Genomic DNA, 18371 nt, shown 5'->3' with positions numbered 1-18371 from the left:
ATCTCAGCTACATGATAGCAGTTATAGCAGCTGATATGGATATGGGCCTTTGGCACAAAGGGGAGGTAGTATGGGTGAAGACAGGTGTAGCTCCCTAGGTTGCCTTGCCAGCGCCCTTAATCACCCTCATGATAGTTCCCACTATGGGGGCTGGTTGGATAATTAATCACTGTAGTTGGACCAAGGCTAGAGCTGGTCAGGTGGATAATAATCCTTTGTGGTCAACACTTTAATTTGGCCTTAACTACTCCCTCCCTCCCTCCCCAAACTCTCTGTATTCCCTTCCTCTCTCCCTGTTATTCTGTCTCCAGAAGAAAGAGACAGAGGAAAAATAAAAAATCTGTGTGTGTGTGTGTGTGTGTGTGTAGGACCATGGGCTTCCCCATGAAGGAGCTTCTCCAGCATTCTTCTCCAGTTATTGCCCAGCATGAGGTTCTCCACACACACACACACACACACACACACACACACACACACACACACACACACACACACACACACACACACACACACAGACACACACACACACACTTCTACCTTCTCCCCATCGTCACTCTTTCAAAGTACTTCTGAGAACCCCCCCCCCCCTCACTGACCCCCAGGCTGTCTCCTCCTCCCTCATTGTCTCTGTCTTTCTTTTCTCTTTCTCTCTGCTGTCCAGTCCAGAGGTCCATCTTTTTTTAATCTCTCTCTAACTGGCATTTTGTTTTGTCTGTTTTGATCTCATCCCCCTCTCCGTCCCTCTCTTTTTCATCTCTGTGTCTCTCTCTCTTTCCACCCTCCTGTACATCGTCCTTTCCTTTTTCTATGAAATGCCAGAGGTCCTTTATTGTGTTTCTCAGAATGTCATTCGGCGGGTGAAGGGCTCTATTCTGCTCTCACAAGGGCCCCAGCACCCAGCCCCCCCCCCCTTCCTCTAGCTCTTGAGATGGACCAACACTCACACACGGTCCCCTGAAGTCAACGCCACCCTGCACATCATTCCTACCCCCCAAAAAACAATGCAATAGTGATAATACTTCTTCTTACCTTAAAAAAAAAAGTGGAAAGTTGAAATATTTGAAATGCCGCTTTGCATTTCACAGTCTTTGCTGCTGCAGGCTCAAAAACCTAAAAAGGGTTAGAAAACTTGCAGAAAACAATCCCTGTTGCATAAGAATCACAAAGTCTCTCTCAATCTCCATACCATACTCTCCCTCTTGCCCTAACTTCTCTCACCCTTAACTAGTGGCATTTGAACACACAAACACGGAATTGGTCTGAGGACTTTTATTTTGAAAGCTGTTGACATTTTGGAAATTAAGTTTTCTATTCAATTATCAAAGAATTGTGTTATGAAATTTGCAAAAAAGGTTTCATATGAGTGAACTAACGTTTGATAGCCTGACATGACAATACGTACGATTCCACGTACCCTTACCTCAAATTGTTTTCATCTTGTGGATGCACATCTCGTGGATCTTAAAATGCACATGAATGCGCTAGTGTTGCACGGTATACCGATACTAGAAAGGTATCACGCTACCCTTACGTAAAAAACGATACGATACGATTTTTTTTTTAGCATCTATACTTTTATAAAAAAAAAGAATACTTTTATTTTAAAAAATGAGAAAATATTAAAGAAAAATAGACTTTGAACGAAAGGACTTGCACATACACAAGCAGCATCAACTCTCAGTCATACTCCTGGCACGCAGAGGTCGCACCCAGTCACAGCATCAGCAGGCAGTTCAGTGAGCGAGTGAGAGGCAACGAGACGGCGACAGGTTCGGAAGCGCTTGCCGACAGTCCTCGGTTTGTGAAGAAAAAAGACGGGAGAAGTGAAATAAGGAGTTATTGTATATAACGGATCAGAAGTGTTCATGTAAACGCGTTCAATGACACTTCTGATCCGATTAGATTTCTAATCGGAATAGATCTATTCCTATCATGCAAGTACTGTATATATGGCATTTACAAAAGTGGTAAGCGTACCTCCGTATGTCTCTCACGCACAACCGTTATGTTGGTCTGGACTTATATGATATATGTACGGGATAATGTTGTGCAGAAAAAGTGGCATAACATCTTGGTGATATGGCACGGTGCAAATATTTATTTTGCGTTGCCTGCTTGATACATTTAGGGTTTCATATAATTTAATAAATTAATTAATTAAGAGCGCCACCAGAGGGCGCCCCCAACACATTTGCCGCCATAGGCTATCGCCTAGGTCCTTTTTTTTTCTTCGTTCATGGGCCCCTGAGGCCGTCTGGGCCCCGGTGCAGTGCACCGGTCGCACCGTCGATATTTACGCCACTGTACAGAACGCCGGTCATCATCGGGAAAATAAACCCCGACAGGGCGAACCAGACCCCGACGCGAAGCAGAGGTGTCTTGCTTCGCCCTGAAGGGTATTATTTTCGATAATGACCGGCGACGTTCTGTACATTATCCCGCTTATTACATGGCTCCTTGCCAAACGTAACAATAGCTTCACACGGTGCGTCTTTTTACAATTACCAGTCGTAGTGTTGGTCAGCAGAGAAATAGTCCGCCAAATACCTTGACGTCCCTTAGCAACCGGACACGCTGGGGTTGATAAGTTACTGGACTACTTGCGGAGTGCGAAGCAAGACGCGAATCAGGCAAAAAATCCACTTTCCTTGAGAGCGGACCAATTGCGAACTACCGCAGCTGCTGATTCCATCTCTCTAAGTTATAAAGTAGCCGCACCCCAAACCAATCTGAATAAGTGTATTCATGTTGATTATAGCGGACTACACCACCTCTTCTATTCTGCGGAGAGCCAGAGAGCTAACGTTATGCATTGTACATATTTATAATTTGAAATTCGTCCCAGCCTTTATACCACAGATACTCTAGGGTCTATAGCATATAACCGCGTTGTCTGATTACTGTTTAATTCATTTTTCACAATTTACCAGCTCTCGTTTCGAAGACCGAATCACCTCGCCATTCGTTTCAATGGGAATTGCGACGGTCTATACTTTCAACATAAAGTGTGCACATTAATAATTTGAAATTCGTCCCAGCCTTTATACCACATATACTCTAGAGCAGGGGTCACCAACACAGTGCCCGCGGGCACCATATGAGGCGCCCGCAGGCCTATTCTATAAATAATACAACTCATTCAGGAACAACTCTTTCCTGCCTTTTTTAAGTCATTGTTGATAATTATTGTGAGAAATCATTAACATGATCAGTGTCTTCACATATAGATGAGTATCATTAATCATTAATAATAATATATAACTAAAGGCAAACTGAGCAAATTTGTTATTTTAGAAGTGTATCAAACTGGGTGCCCTTCGTATGACTCAGTACCCATGAAGCTCTCAGGTTCAAAAGGTTGGTGACCCTGGTCTAGAGCATATCCGCGTTTTCTGATTACAGTTGAATGCATTTTTCACAATTTGCCAGCTCTCGTTTTAAAGGCTTGACAGACAATCAGAATCGAGTACTCCCCCAGACCGTGGTATAAATAGTAATACGCCTCAATTGGAATACAATTCTCTGATCTGTAGAATTAATTTATTCACGTAATTTGCTCAAAAAGCAGGAAAGGACCAAGCTGCTGAAGGTTAAACCATAGTGAGACCTAGCTGGACCATTATTCATCTCTTTTCAAGATATTTTAGATTTTCACCGTGGTATCGGTTCAGTATCGAGTCTCAAGGTATTTTCGGGCAGGTATCGTACCGAAGTCATAATTTTGGTATTGTGCAACACTAGTATGCGCATCAGATCTGTGCTCCTCCGGTTCATGCCCTGGCGACCCTCGCCTGTGACTTTTGCCGTTTGTTGTGATGAGCATGGGTCTTTGTCTGAGTCAATGAGCCGCCTGCTCCCAGTCTTTCGTCTCCTGCAGTTGCTTCAACTATTTGTTCTAACCCTCCCGCATAACTTAGTTATTAGTCCGTCCGTCCGTCTTTCCGCCCCCCCCCCCCCCCCCGACCCCACACACACACACAAATAAACAAACAAACACACACACACACACACACACACACACACATATCAAAACGCAGGTAGGCCTATCATTTTTTAATTGTTTTCAATTTGAAACAATACTCATACGTATATTTAGTTTAACGTTCTGTTTAAGAAATGAACGTTTTCTAAGTTATTGTAGGCTATAATAGGTATACCTGTGTCTGTGCACCATGTTGGTCAGCGTCATATGCCGGGGCTGGACGTCCACAGACAGGAGGATGATGAGGCACCAGCACGCAGGTTGGAATGGACGCATCGCGGCGCACCGGGACGCTCGATCCGCGGCGCAAACCTCCGGACAACTGACCCCCAGACGGTCAGACAGTGAAAGATGTCCCAAAAGAGATGTCAACTTCAATTAAGAAAAATGCTCAAAATGAACAGAAACGGGGTATAATCCTATTAATGATGAGCGTAAAGTTCCACAACGACTCCGTAGTTAAATATAATGAAATTACAACAGCATCCTACATGGGCATAGGCCTACGTTAGTCTGGTCTGAGCATGCAGTCTTCGAAATAACCTCTCGCTGCTAATAATGAAGTCACAAAACGCGGTTATATCCGACGTTCATCGCTCTCGGGGAACGACCCGAATCCAGAGCATTGGCACTTTTCTAAAGCGCGCGTCAGAGTGCGCGCTTGTGAGAACGCGAGAGAAGGGGTGGTGGTGGTGGTGGTGGTGGCGGCAGGGTGTGTGTATGTGTCTGAGTGTGTGTGTGTGTGGGGGGGGGGGGGGGGGGGGGAGGGGTCTATCCACTTAAAACGCAACCTTCGATTAAATGACACCTCTATAATCAACAAGGTCACTTGTTTTTTAAAGTATGATATCCGCGCCATTTCCATGAGTGGAATTTGCCTCCGTAGAGTGCATTAACAGCGCACACATTGTTATATGGATACTTCCTCAAGTTTATTGTAGAATGCAAATAACAAAATCTTTGGTCTAGTTAGTAAATGCAATGAAGCCATATTGATTCTATGTATACATATAAGAAATATGATTGTAAATGTGTGAGTATATTGTCTTTCAATCAAATGTTATAGCTTGTGAATTTCCCGAGTTTGTTATTTATTTTTTTGTCCTTCACCAGTCGAGGGTCAGTGTGCTATTCTATGAATGATGAATGTATTTGTTACTTTTTAAAGTGGTGGTTGTGTGCAGCTGTCTCTGGTGACCTCTGTAAAAAACCTGCAATGAAAGATGACCTTTCTTTTCGAAACAAACCAGGACACAACGCACCTCCATAAAAAACGAATCTAGGGGTCATGTTTATTTATGGACATTTTAATGCACCAGTTATGTATACAAGTAAATTGCAATTCATTTGTTGTGCCTGTCTGTCTGTTTGTCACAGTACGTGTAGATGTTGGGTTATTACTTCTAAAAGAACACCTTGGTCCACAGAATATCTATCCATCCATCTATATACTGTATCTATCTAGGCAGAGAGAGAGAGAGAGAGAGAGAGAGAGAGAGAGAAAGAGAGGAACGTCTCATTCTGGGCGTGCTGAGAGGATGGAATGAAAGAATGCTGCATGCAAAGGTGGTCCTGTTTTTAATTAAAAGAGTGTCTCTCTCTATCCTCTCTTTCTCTCCCTCTCTCCCTCTTTCAGTGTATCTGTGACTCAGCAGTTTGCGGTATTACCTTCTAAGCTTCTGCTAGTAACAATGTGAGCCCTTACTGAGTCCAGCACGTCCATTAGAACATCTCCCCGGCTTGCCCCCAGAAAACACACCGCAGTGTGTGTGTGTGTGTGTGTGAGAGAGTGTGCGCGCATGTGCGTGTGGGTGCATGCGCTCACTAGACACTTATCCGTCTGTCCGACCTTGTTGCAAGAAAATACATTTTGGCAGAGATTTGAGAGGCCATATTTCAATCTGAGCTTTGACAACAGCTGAGGGACTCCTCAGGCTGAAACCAGAGAGAGAAAAGACCCTTATAGGTCAAGAGAACCAGATCTAGAAACACATGGAGCTTCCCCCTATAAAAGCTCTTTCCTTCTCCCTTCGTCTTGTTCGGGACCAGTGTTGATGAGCCATGTCTCTTGACCTCATGGTTTCATAACGACCTTCTTTTATATGAAGTGCTCAGTAGCTATTGTTAATGTCATTTTGCGCAGGCACAGTACAGCGTGTACACGTGACCAGGCCGGTTCAGAAAGGCCAAACTCATTTCGTTGTGTGTATTGAATGCAGTGTTGGAGGGAGTGGGGGGTTGTATATGGGTTTTCCAGCGTTCAGAGCTTGGGCCATGATGTCCTAGATCAAAACCCTTTCTGTATCTGTGACCACTGGTCAGGCCTGGATCACCCCGTTGGTGCTGGTTCCAGCGCCAGAAGGGAAAACCTAGTCCAGGTCCAACTCTCTGGACAGAGTCAAGCTGGTTGGGTTCGCTGGCCCATCTACCCGGTTGAGGTTAGGTTAGGTTTAGGGGTTATGGTTACGGTTAGGTTTAGGGGTTGAGGTTACGGTTAGGTTTAGGGGTTAAGGTTACGGTTAGGTTTAGGGGTTAAGGTTACGGTTAGGTTTAGGGGTTAAGGTTACGGTTAGGTTTAGGGGTTACGGTTAGGTTTAGGGGTTACGGTTATGGTTAGGTTTAGGGGTTAAGGTAGGGTTATGGTTAGGGGTTAAGGTAGGGTTATGGTTAGGTTTAGGGGTTATGGTTATGGTTAGGTTTAGGGGTTAAGGTAGGGTTATGGTTAGGTTTAGGGATTAGGGATATTGTTAGGTTAAGGGGTTATGGTTATGGTTAGGTTAAGGGGTTAAGGTTATGGTTAGGTTAAGGGGTTACAGTTAGGGTTAACCTGTAGGTTAAGGTCAGGGTTATGGTTAAGTATAACAAATCAGGTATCGGGTTAGGGTAATTTATTTTCGAGTCTATGGTTATTTCCTTCACTTATAGTGACCCCTTGTGGCTAGTTGGTGTGATGGTTATGAATGGGTCAATGACAAATAAGGGTTGGCAAGATGAGACATTTGAAAATCTTTGAAAACTTTCATTTAAAGTATCCTTGAGTTTTGTTAGAATATATATTTTTAATTGGATTTGCACCATTCTTTTTACAAAAGGTAGGGCCAAATGGACCTAAAAATGTCAAGTGGTCAAACCACAAACAAATGTGGAGTCTTACGAATAACTACCGCTATTTAAAAAAATAAGCTTTATAAGGATTACTTCTTAATATTAATTATATTTGTTTTTGTGAAATCAAGTCACGTACTTGCTGGAATCAACTCGTTTTCTAAATAATCGGTGGCAAATTTTGTTAAGTCTTAAAAATGTGTTATTACACTTGAGTAGAGTATTACATTTTATCAAACTTTTTTTTTCTGCACATGATCATATTTTTAAGAATAATACTGGTTACCCCATTTGACAAAAAACAGTTACACCACCCGACGTGTTACATCCATGGTCAAAAACCTTATGGATAGTGACACTGAAATCAAGCAGCACAGGCAAGACAGTTCATTAGTTGGTGTTTAATCTAATTTCATGTAGGAACAACATTTGACAAATAATTTCATCAAGGTGACAATTTATAAGTAGTTTAAATACATTTGATGTAGTTTAAGAACATTTTCGAACAACAAACATAACTTCTTAACAAATTGTGTGTGAGTGTAACTGTGCACAGTGTGTGAGTGTGTAAAGTGTGAGAGAAATAGGTAGAGATGAGTAAAAGACGAGTAGGGAGAAGCACGTCTGGGTAGTGCATGCTCTTTAACATATTGAACAGTTAACTTATTGTGATGCATTAATCTGAAAATATTGTGGTTGAATTTATGTATTCTAATATGATTTGATTTTTTTGACAAAAAAATTCATAAATTTGACAAAATATGTCTTCTAAAAGTGTGTGTATGTGTTCATGTGTGTAAGAGAAGGTGGGTGGATTGGTTGAAGAGACAGAGAATCCTGTCTGAGGGTGACATGCTCTTAAATGTACTGAATGGCTTTGAAATTCAGCCTGAGTGGACTTGGACATTTTTCAAGTCCTCTAACATGAGCTTTGAATGTCGCAGATTCAATTGTTCTGGCTCAGAGATTATGTGCAGCATGTCCGTCTTGTAGTAGAAGAGGAGGTCAGCCGGATGAGGCCAGGTGAAGACATTCTTAGAACCCATCTGTTGCATGCAGCTCACTTCCACTTCTTCTTCAACAATTTGGATAACCTGTCCCACAAATGGCTTTCCATCATATTTCACCACAATGAACTTGCCTTTCAGATCCTGGTTGCAATCAGCTGAGGAGATGTTTTCTTCGCTGTGGAAAACTACTGCTACTGGATTGTAGCACTTGCAGTTTCCAGGTCTTGCACAGAAACAAGAAATTTCCCTCCACTGAATTGAAGCTGGCTCTTCTGAGTCAACTCAGAGTGTTCTGAGTTGACTTCATCTTCATGTAGTGTTTCCTTCAGCTCTCTGAGTGTTTCGGCTTGATGGAGCCAATTGAAATGGTGCTTTGCTAGCGAGTCAAGTTTCTTGTTGAACACAGATCGTCCGATTTTCCAGTCTGTGCAACTTTTGCGTAGTTGGAGTACGTTTTTCCTTCTGCTGTTGTAACTTGCCTGGACCACTGCTGCCATGTCTGTACAGCTTCCTCCAGGGGTCCGGCAAAGTAAATTTCATTGTAACAACATTTTGCGCAGGTGCGATACATGCAATCCTTGCAGGTGGCATCACATGCAATAACTGCAAGCAACTCTGAAATATTGTTAGATGGAATAATTCCTTTCTGGTGTAACTTGTCTACTAGAAGATTATCATTTTCATGGTCTATGCAAGCACATCTATTTCGGTCTGCTTCTTTAGCTGGTGTAACGTAAAAGGGACAGTATCTCACAAATTGCCTATAGGACACTTTGAGGTGTCTCATTGCTGATGCATTGTTTTATTAAGAAATTTGCCCTTTTCAAACAAAATGTTTTTTTTGGTACGAAGTTTTGACGGTTACACCACTTTGACATTTTTTCCATTATCTTCTTATTATTCGCTCAAAATTGATTAAGGACCTTTTGAATGGGCCTCTTAAATAGGATGTATTTAAGCCATTTTAAAGTATTTTTTCAAATTTTAACGTTTATAAATTGAATTGACCCGAATATTGTCTTGAGCTGTTAAAATAGAATAACCCGACAGTGAGTGACAAGGAGAGTTGGGCCAACCTGTGTTCTCTGCTGGCTCAAATGCTCCTTCAAGTGCCTGGAGGAGGTGTCAGGTGGGGCTGGTGTTTACGGGGACTCCTGTCGATAGCAGCGTCCGATGGTTCACAGCACTGCTCCTGGTCTCCTGGATGTGAACGTCCCGCTGTGGTGATGGAACAGAACACATTGATTGGACCATTCAAATAGATTTACTTTTTAAATAACATTTGACATTCATAATTGCTATGTAATTATTAGTTGAATATGACATGTACTAAGGCTGTAATACACACACACACACACACACACACACACACACGCACACACACACACACACACACACACACACACACACACACACACACAAACATACGCTTTTTTTTTTGGGCCCCATGGCTGCGCATCGAAGGTAATAATTAAATAATTCGAAATCGTTAATAATCTCAACAAACTACAGACGTTTTCTCAACACTGGATGACGACGCGTAGCTCCCGCCGTTTATAGCGAACCCTGGCGGCGTACTTGGTTACACCAAACATGACAACCGATCTGTCGACCCGATCTGTTTGCTGCCGGGAACAAAAAAAAAATGCAGACGCTTTTATCAAACCAATGGAGGCTGAGAAAAGCATAGGCCTACAATTTATATTTGAGCAGATACCACATTTAAGGAGGCCTATACATTTCCCACAAACACCCAACAATGTTGTAAATAGTTTTGTTCTTAATATTTTGACTAGCTTTCCGAATATAGAGGTGATTTTTGTTGATTTGTCTCCTTGTTGAGTTCGGCTGTTGTGGTGCTTCGGGAAGTGGAGAATGAGTTACAGCAGAGTTAAAGTATAGACTGGAAACTATTTTCATTAATTATTATAAAGCCAAGGCTAGCACTTTTTTTTTTCAATCATGTCATAGGGGAACCAAGCCGAGAAGGACATCAACGAGGGAGTTTTGCCAAAGTGAGTTTTACAAGCCTTTTAAGATGGCATTTTTGCACGTTACTTTGTTGACAATAATTTATTATTTTAGATACTTAATAGACTTGGCACCACAGTGGTTAATGTTTATGCCGAACATGAAGTGATTTAGCAGGTGTTTTTTTTTTTTTTTTTAAAGTGACCTACAGCTAGTCTGAGAAGAATCAACATGTCAATATTCCTAGCCGGGACTTAATTGTTGTCAAGACCTTTCCCGCAACACTACGTATGCAAACGATAAACCATAGATAAATACACATGCAGTGGCTGTGCAAAGAGTGCCAGTGTCCCATTTATACACTATTGTGTTTATTTAACAAACACAAATATGTACTGTATGAATCTTAGGAAATGTATCTTGTAATGTAATGTAATGGAGGTGGACATCGAATGCAGCGGGATGTAGTCCTATCGATTCTATCGACATTTACCATTGTGGATTCTTCCACATTGATTATGCTGCCCATCATGTTCGTCAGTGTTTTGGGTTCTCAAAAGAAAAATGGTATATGAGGGTTAGGGTGACACCGGCCACATGACCTCGATACGCCACCTCATAAAGGCCCACTTTATAGGATTACAACCACTAAAGTTTCCCAGCTCCCACGTTTATAGCAGTTCATAGCAAGTCGACAGTTAAGCCTACGCAACCATTGCTCCTAAAGACATTTTTGACATGTTGACCAGGTGAAGCCCTTCGTGTTCTTGTGATAAAATTACAGTAGCATTAAGTTGACTTCAAATTAAATGGAATACGTGACATTCAACAAGGATTACAGTTTTATATCTCTGAGACAAATATATAGTGTTGAGGACAACAAAGAAAACTATAAATCGTCAATGAATAAATATGAATTGAACAGCATATTGCTGTATGTCAACATTCTGTAAAGGGTGCTATAAATTGTTTTATATGAGTATTTTATAGGCCTAGTTGGAACCAATGGCAACAGTAGGTGACAGTAGGCCAATAGGCCTCAGGATACAATGTTGATTTCAGTCAGTGCTCTTTCATATTTGGCTGTAGTGTTGTGTTGGATGTGAATTACTATTGTTATTTTACCAGTTTAGGTTTGGTCCAGGCAAAGCCTTTCACAGATTTTCTGGAATGACTGATAATTCATTAGCTTTAGCAATAGTGGGTTATCACAACACATAAACACACAAATCATTTGTGAAACATCGTTTGAGTTATAACGTCTTGCATAGATATCCCTTATCTCAACGAGGGATGATCGATAAGGTTTGTCAATAGATGCTCCATGTACACCACATCCATGATTTGGTTATATTCTCTCTGTCTTTTTTCTTGTCCAGTAAGGTTGGTCCAGAACCCAATGTAGAGTCACCGTGACTCAGGAAAGATGGTGACTAATTCTGGGAACGTCGATTCATTCAGGGCTCAGCCGGTAAGGTGGTCCTAGCTCCTGTGTGATAGACGTGCAGCTTCCAGTGTCCTGAGAGCAGGCTATGCTCTAGTGCTCGAGGACAGGTACAAATCCCACATGACCAAACCTTCTCCAAACACTTAAATCCATCATCAGGGAAGACACCAAACACCGGGCACATTGAAAACTTGAATTGAAAACACACAAAATGAAAGGTCAACAACTACTGTAGAAACTTCTCTGGAGCAATATGGCTTAAAATCACAGGCAAAATAACCAACTTTGATATTTAAACAGGACCTACACTCTACGCCTTTTCCCTTAATGTGGATATTAAATTAGTGGACAATGTGAACAAAAAAATAAACCATCACAATTGTTACATAAACAAAGTGTATTTACAAAAAGAGACAAACAAAAACGTTGGCATATTATTCCCCATGGCCAACATCGGCCAACGTCGTTTGAATACATTTGAATTGTTGCATATATTTTAAAGCATTTCGTCAGCATAGCTACACTGTCTTTTAACTCGTTCTCAAGAAACCTTTTCATTTTATTCCAAATGTCCTTATGTCGTATTAGGCCTGCAACAAATATATATTTTTAAATGTTATATTTCATTATAGCCATGAGGAAAACGGATAAAAAAAGATAATGACAGTTGGAACCATTTTGTTACACGTGAATACATAAGCAATAACATCATCGTTTACCAGAAGTGAATACAGGCCTATGAATGAAGCCAGTGGGTGTGTCAGCTATTTGCCCTCTCACATACAAACCAGCTGTCCGTTGTAGAGACATTGTCGCGGTCATAGGTGATATCAAATGCGTGAACCATTCAAACAGGCATCGTAATGCAGTGTGTTTTTGTATGCTAGTGTGTGTGTCTGTGTGTCAGTGTAACCGTTTGTGTATGTGTGTTTGTGTATGTGATTGTGCCATTGTGTGTGTGTGTGTGTGTCTCTGTGTTTGTGTGTGTGATTGTGCCACTGTGTGTGTTTGTAAGTGTTACAGTTTGTGTTTGTTTGTGTGTATAACTGTGTGTGTCTGTGTTTGTGTGTGTGATTGTGCCGTTGTGTGTGTGTGTGTGTGTGTGGGTGTGTGTGTGTGTCTCTGTGTTTGTGTGTGTGATTGTGCCACTGTGTGTGTTTGTCAGTGTTACTGTTTGTGTGTGTGTGTTTGTGTCTGTGTGTGTATAACTGTATGCGTGTGTGTTTGTGTGTGTGATTGTGCCACTGTGTGTGTGTGTGTGTGTGTGTGTGTGTGTGTGTGTGTGTGTGTGTGTGGGGAGCCCTCAGCTGTAGCCGTGCTGCTGCAGGGCCCGGACCAGGTCCTGGAGGGGCGCTGTGTCCTCGGGCTCCAGGAGGGCGTGCTGCCGGCAGAAGTGTGTGAGGTGGGCGAACAGGGTGTTGAGGTGGGGGTGAAGTCCCAGGGCCAGGGTCTCCCGGTAGTGGGACCAGTAGAAGTGGGCCAGCGTGCGGAACAGCAGCAGGAACACTTTCTGGACCAGGAACACGAAGCCTCTGGGGAAGGGGGTGCCTGGAGGGAGGTACATGAGGGGGTTACTAAAGGTCCTCCTTTAGGGGGACACTATGGACACAAGACTACCTGATGGAACTTTACGGTGGAGAGGAAATGAATGAAAACTTTACACAATTTGGGATTAATGGTAAAATGCATACCATACGTACACATGTCAGAGATAAATTCTTTGTCTTACTCAAATGAAATATGTTTGTAGCACAGCCGTCTATATGATGTAATTCACGAATGCAATTGAACTCTTTTAGTTGGACTACATTCATGGTGTAAACGCGCGTCAATACAAAACAATAGAAAGACGGATGTAGATACATTTAGATTTTCCGCCAAGGGGAAACTTGTTTTATGCCTTTAGAGAACATATCAAGACAACTGGCATTAAAGACCCCAGTCCCATTGGTGAATGACAGTCCAGTCTATGGTCTGTATGGCCCTGGGGTGGGACAGACTGCAGGGGGAGAAGGGGGTCCCGGGCGGACCTGATTTGGTGGGGAACACGTCCTCATCCCCCAGGAGGTCCTGGACGTAGCACATGGCGTAGTCGAAGTACAGCGGCGCCGAGCACTTGAGCTTCTTTCCCTGCTCGTCCGTCCACACGTAAACCCTGGACGTACCCAAGCACACACACCCGGCCCACATCAGGTGTGTGTGTGCGTGCGCGAGCGTGTGGGTGTGTTTGTGTGTGTGTGTGTACGTGCGTGTGTGTGTGTGAGAGAGAGTTTGTGTGCATTAAAGGGAAACCCAAACCCTTACAACTTAGATGAAAAGGGACATAGTGAGTTGCATAGTAGCGAATGATAAAGATTGATCCAAATCTAGACTTAAATGCACAGTTCAAAAAGCATAGGGTAAGACGCAAGTATGGACTGCATGTGGGTGGACTTAGCTCAGGAGGCAGAGTGGCTGGACTAGTAACTGGAAGGTTGCTGGTTAAACCAGTGCTACTGCATGTGTTAATCGTTACTGGCAGTGTTGGGGTACAAGGGAACTTCAACCAAACAGTCTGGCAACGCAGCCCCAATTCAGACTGGAGCGGAAGGAAAGCCTGAACACATAGCCCTGCTAAATATGCATAGTATAGTCGGCCAATAGGAATTGGTTGAGGGTAGCTCAAAGAGTATGTTTGGTTTTCCTTCAATGCACAGAACGGACCAACGGCCGAAGGACTTACGTGCTGCCTGGCCCACAGGCCACGGGGCAGGTGGTTGGAGTGCAGAACTCGGACATAGCGCTGGTGAGCAGGTTGATGTTCTTGAAGAACGCTATCGCTGCAGCCAGGAAACAGATAGACACAGACACTTAACTGGGGGTGTCTTGCACCGTGCGTGCGTTTGTGCATCAGTGTATCTCTGCAACGATGATGCCACCAGCTCGATGACCCACAATCCAACAGTGAAGAACAGTGTGCGTTAGTGCAAGAAAGTGCGTTCACGCGTACGTACTGTATGTGTGTGTATTGGCATGTGTGTGTGTGTGCGTGTGTGTGTGTGTGTGCGGTCATGTGTATTGATGTGCTTGTGCGTATGGTCACGCAAGCGCATGTGTGTGTATTGACCAGTCCCTCCAGAAAAATGCGGCGTTTTTTTGTGATTGTTGCGGCCAAAAATCCTTGATTATGCGGCACGTTTTGTTAAAAAATGCGATGAAATATGCGGCATTGCACGGAAATCGGCAATTTATGCGGTAAAAGTGCGGCATATTTGAAAAAATGCGGCCCCCGCATGAATATGCAGACTTTGGCTGATTATGAGTTGAATTATGCGATCGCATAATCGCGTTTTTCTGGAGGGACTGATTGACATGCATGCGTGTATCAGTGTGTGTGGGGGGGTCCGGGCAACGTACTGTTGGTCGCGAGCCACTCTGCCTCGTCGACGCCGGGGGGCCGGGTGGTCAGGAGGCACATGTCGGCGTGGGGGATCCTCAGGCTGACGTTCTGCTTCTGGAGATACGGACGCTCCTCCAGATTGTTGTTATCAATCCCCCTGGGGGGGCAGAGAGAGAGAGAGAGAGAGAGAGAGAGAGAGAGAGAGAGAGAGAGAGAGAGAGAGAGGGAGGGAGGGGCAGAGAGAGAGAGAGAGAGAGACAGAGAGAGGGAGGGAGGGGCAGAGAGAGAGACAGAGAGAGGGAGGGAGGGGCAGAGAGAGAGAGAGAGAGTGAGAGAGAGAGAGAGAGACAGAGAGAGGGAGGGAGGGGCAGAGAGAGAGAGAGAGACAGAGAGAGGGAGGGAGGGGCAAAGAGAGAGAGGGAGCGAGAGAGAGAGAGGGAGGGGCAGAGAGAGAGAGACAGAGAGAGGGAGGGAGGGGCAGAGAGAGAGAGGGAGCGAGAGAGAGAGACAGACAGAGAGACAGAGAGAGGGAGGGAGGGGCAGAGAGAGAGCGAGAGAGAGACAGAGACAGAGAGACAGAGAGACAGAGAGAGAGGGAGGGAGGGAGGGAGGGGGAGAGCGAGAGAGAGAGACAGAATGACAGAGAGAGAGGGAGAGGAAGGGATGCAAAGAGAGAGCGAAAGGGAGCGAGAGAGACAGAGAGAGAGAGAGAGAGAAAGGGAGCGAGAGAGACAGAGAGAGAGAGTGATAAGGAAGATTAAATTTTGAAATCCATCTTCCGCTGTCAGAAGATAAAACTTTATTGAATCATAAACTCCTTTACACAAAAACACAAGCAGAAGCACGAGTTTACTACTCTTCTACCCAAGGCCCAGATTGTCTAATATTCCACAAGCAAATGCTAGCAAGTTCGACTGTGTAATAACAGTGGACCAATGCTAGCACTGCACTGGCTTACAATAAAACTGCATGCTCAACTCACACTCCTCTCTCCAACGCATACTATATATATACATACTATACACATATTATACCCTACCAGAACCGTCCCTCATATGTTAGGGTTACTGTTTAATACTAATCATGTAGTAGACGCTGTTATCAAAGCAGTAGTAGTCGTAGTGGTTCGGTGTCAGAACTTCATGGCTGTAGTCTGCGTTTGTATGCGCTGCGCTGTTGTGTCCCGGATGGCGAGCTAGGCAGAGAAGTTTGAATATATGCAAATCTCTACAGACATGAGCAATGCTGTGTTTGTTTCCTACTGTACACATCGTATTTAAAAATACGGTGCAATGTGAATATTCCAATGAGGGAAAAGTTAGTAAACGCCATCCTTTGAGAATAGGATTTCTGTCAACTCGAGGTCCAAGAGCTTCTTGCGGCATGTCAACTGCACAATAATGTATCGCTTGCCGTGCTTCCAGGGTACAACACAATAACTACAACATACTGCGGCAGGGACAGCAGCTCTATGGGAATGGCTGACGCAGTAGCGTCCAGTGTTTACCCACTGTGACCTTGCTTGGTGTGATAACGCTCTGCCCTCACTACAGGGTAACCGACCAACTGGGGAGAAGTGTATGTGTATGTATGTATGTGTGTGTGTGTGTGTGTGTGTGCATGCGTTTGTGTTTATGTGTGTGTGTGTGTGTGTGTGTGTGTGTGTGTGTGTGTGCGTGCGCGCGCATGTATGTGAATGTGGTTACAATCTGTCCAACAGAGAAGTAGGAAGTGAAAAGTGCTTTTCCAAAAGCGGATGCAAAAAAAGGGATGGGACATCCTTCAGGGAACTACAGTCGTTTCTAAACGGGTAACACAGAGGCCCGGTCGTGGCGGTGTCATGACAGACCTACCGGCCCCGTGTTTCAGCCTCTCCCCTCCATAGCTCCCGCCCACCTGGGTACACACGGGTAACCTGCTCTGCTCGTACGCGCATGCATTTGCATGTAAACACCCCCCCCCCCCCGCCCGCTCTCAGCCCCATGTTTACATTAGCCTCGACCGTGGGGGAGAAACGAATGCTGAAGTCAGCACCCCCAGCTCTCCATAAAGTCCATTCCAAGAGCACACACACACACAAACACACACCCACACACCGACACAGACACACACACACACACACAAACAGACAAACACAGACACACACACACACACACCCGCACACAAACACACACACACACACACCCACACACCGACACACACAGACAAACATTGTATTCCTGAATGTAGCCTTAAGTTGCAGTTGAACTTAAGTTCTTGTGGTTTGAGCAACCCACCTCTGCTGATGATATCTCCCAAATATGCGCCATTAGTACACAGACAAGCGTGTACACACACACACACACATAAACACACATGCACATGCACACACACACACACACAAACACACACACACACACACATTCTTATCTAGAGAACATTCCTCAGTTAACCATGTGCAGCCAACTCTTTGCTGTCTAGCTTCAACATCTGTTGCTCTGTCTGGGCTGTCGCCTCTTTTGTTGTGTATTTTTATTCCTTCAAAGACCCTTCCGTGCCCGTTACAGAAACCATTCCTTATCGGCTGATGGAAACGGACAGGCGGGCAAAAACAGGAGAAACATGAGAAAAGAAAAGGTGTAGGATTTGGAGTAAGACAAGGAAGAAAGGCCACTTTGACAGGGACCAGAGAAACATGAAGAATAGTCCTCCGCCTCCTTTTGCAAGTCGCTCGGTACACAAAAACATCTGGTCCATGACATCTGCCTTAGAGCGCAAACTGAAGTGAAGGAGAGCGGAGAAGACTCACAGTACTCACAGTTTTTCATGATTCGGGTCCGAAGAGTTGTGGATTGCGTCCGTCTCAGTTGCTGAGGGGTAACTTTGACAACCCCCCATGGCACTGAGCTACGAGCAAAGCTGTTGATTATTCCAGCCCCGCTTTGCCATCCCAAACACACACGGGTACACACAAACACACACACGCTCACACACTCCCAGTCACAGATGGCAAAGCCGTGATCTCACACATAGGATCCACACTGCTCACGCACGGTCCTTCTTCACAAACCTGTGCACCGCTGGGCTCCTTACGTAACAAGGCTACAGAGTAAAAGTCTTCTAGTCGTTGACCCCAGGGGCTACTAGTGGATGGCAGAGTAGTAAGGGTTGTGTGTTGCTGGCTCCCTCCTTTCGGGCTCAGTGTCAGTTTGCTTATGTTTCCTTTGTTTGAGTCCCCTACCCCGAGGCTCCTCCTATCTGGGATCCAAGTGGACAGGCAGGTTTATCCACAGTAATGACTCCCTCACTCTCAACTCCGCCTCTCTCTCTCTCTCTCTCTCTCTCTCCCTTCCCCCTCTCATGTACTTTCAAAATCCACCCTAGGCACACTGCTTCTTTCACAAGCCAATATTTCAGGGATTCATGTGTCATGGGATCATGTGTCAGAGAGAGAGGAGAGAAAGAGGTGAGAGAGACCTAATGATACAGTGAGAGAGA

General features: G+C 44.3%; 2 protein-coding genes across 2 annotated transcripts in view; both read right to left on the bottom strand.

Annotated features, from left to right (window-relative positions):
• The window catches only part of adm2b (adrenomedullin 2b), a 15176-nt gene extending 4411 nt beyond the window's left edge, over positions 1 to 10765 (bottom strand). Inside the window, exons 1-3 of the mRNA XM_079743267.1 lie at positions 9612 to 10765; positions 9174 to 9315; positions 4158 to 4304 (exon numbers count right to left, since the gene is read on the bottom strand). Of these exons, the coding sequence (XP_079599393.1) occupies positions 4158 to 4258 (101 nt within the window). The 5' untranslated portion in view covers positions 4259 to 4304; positions 9174 to 9315; positions 9612 to 10765. The remainder of the gene's footprint in view (positions 1 to 4157; positions 4305 to 9173; positions 9316 to 9611) is intronic.
• Positions 10766 to 12538: 1773 nt separating this feature from the next.
• LOC307080528 (MOB kinase activator 2) lies at positions 12539 to 18081 on the bottom strand. Its single transcript, XM_079743266.1, has 5 exons — positions 17692 to 18081; positions 14912 to 15051; positions 14238 to 14334; positions 13546 to 13670; positions 12539 to 13063 (listed from the first exon to the last, which is right to left on the bottom strand). Exons 1-5 carry the CDS (start codon positions 17769 to 17771, stop codon positions 12819 to 12821), a joined length of 687 nt encoding a protein of 228 aa, XP_079599392.1. The 5' UTR covers positions 17772 to 18081; the 3' UTR covers positions 12539 to 12818.
• Between the last annotated feature and the right edge of the window lie 290 nt (positions 18082 to 18371).

This window comes from Pollachius pollachius (assembly GCF_949987615.1).
Source record: "Pollachius pollachius genome assembly, chromosome: 9".
NCBI lineage: Eukaryota > Metazoa > Chordata > Actinopteri > Gadiformes > Gadidae > Pollachius > Pollachius pollachius.
The sequence above is the reverse complement of the archived record's forward strand: the minus strand, read 5'-3'. Positions and strand labels throughout refer to the sequence as shown.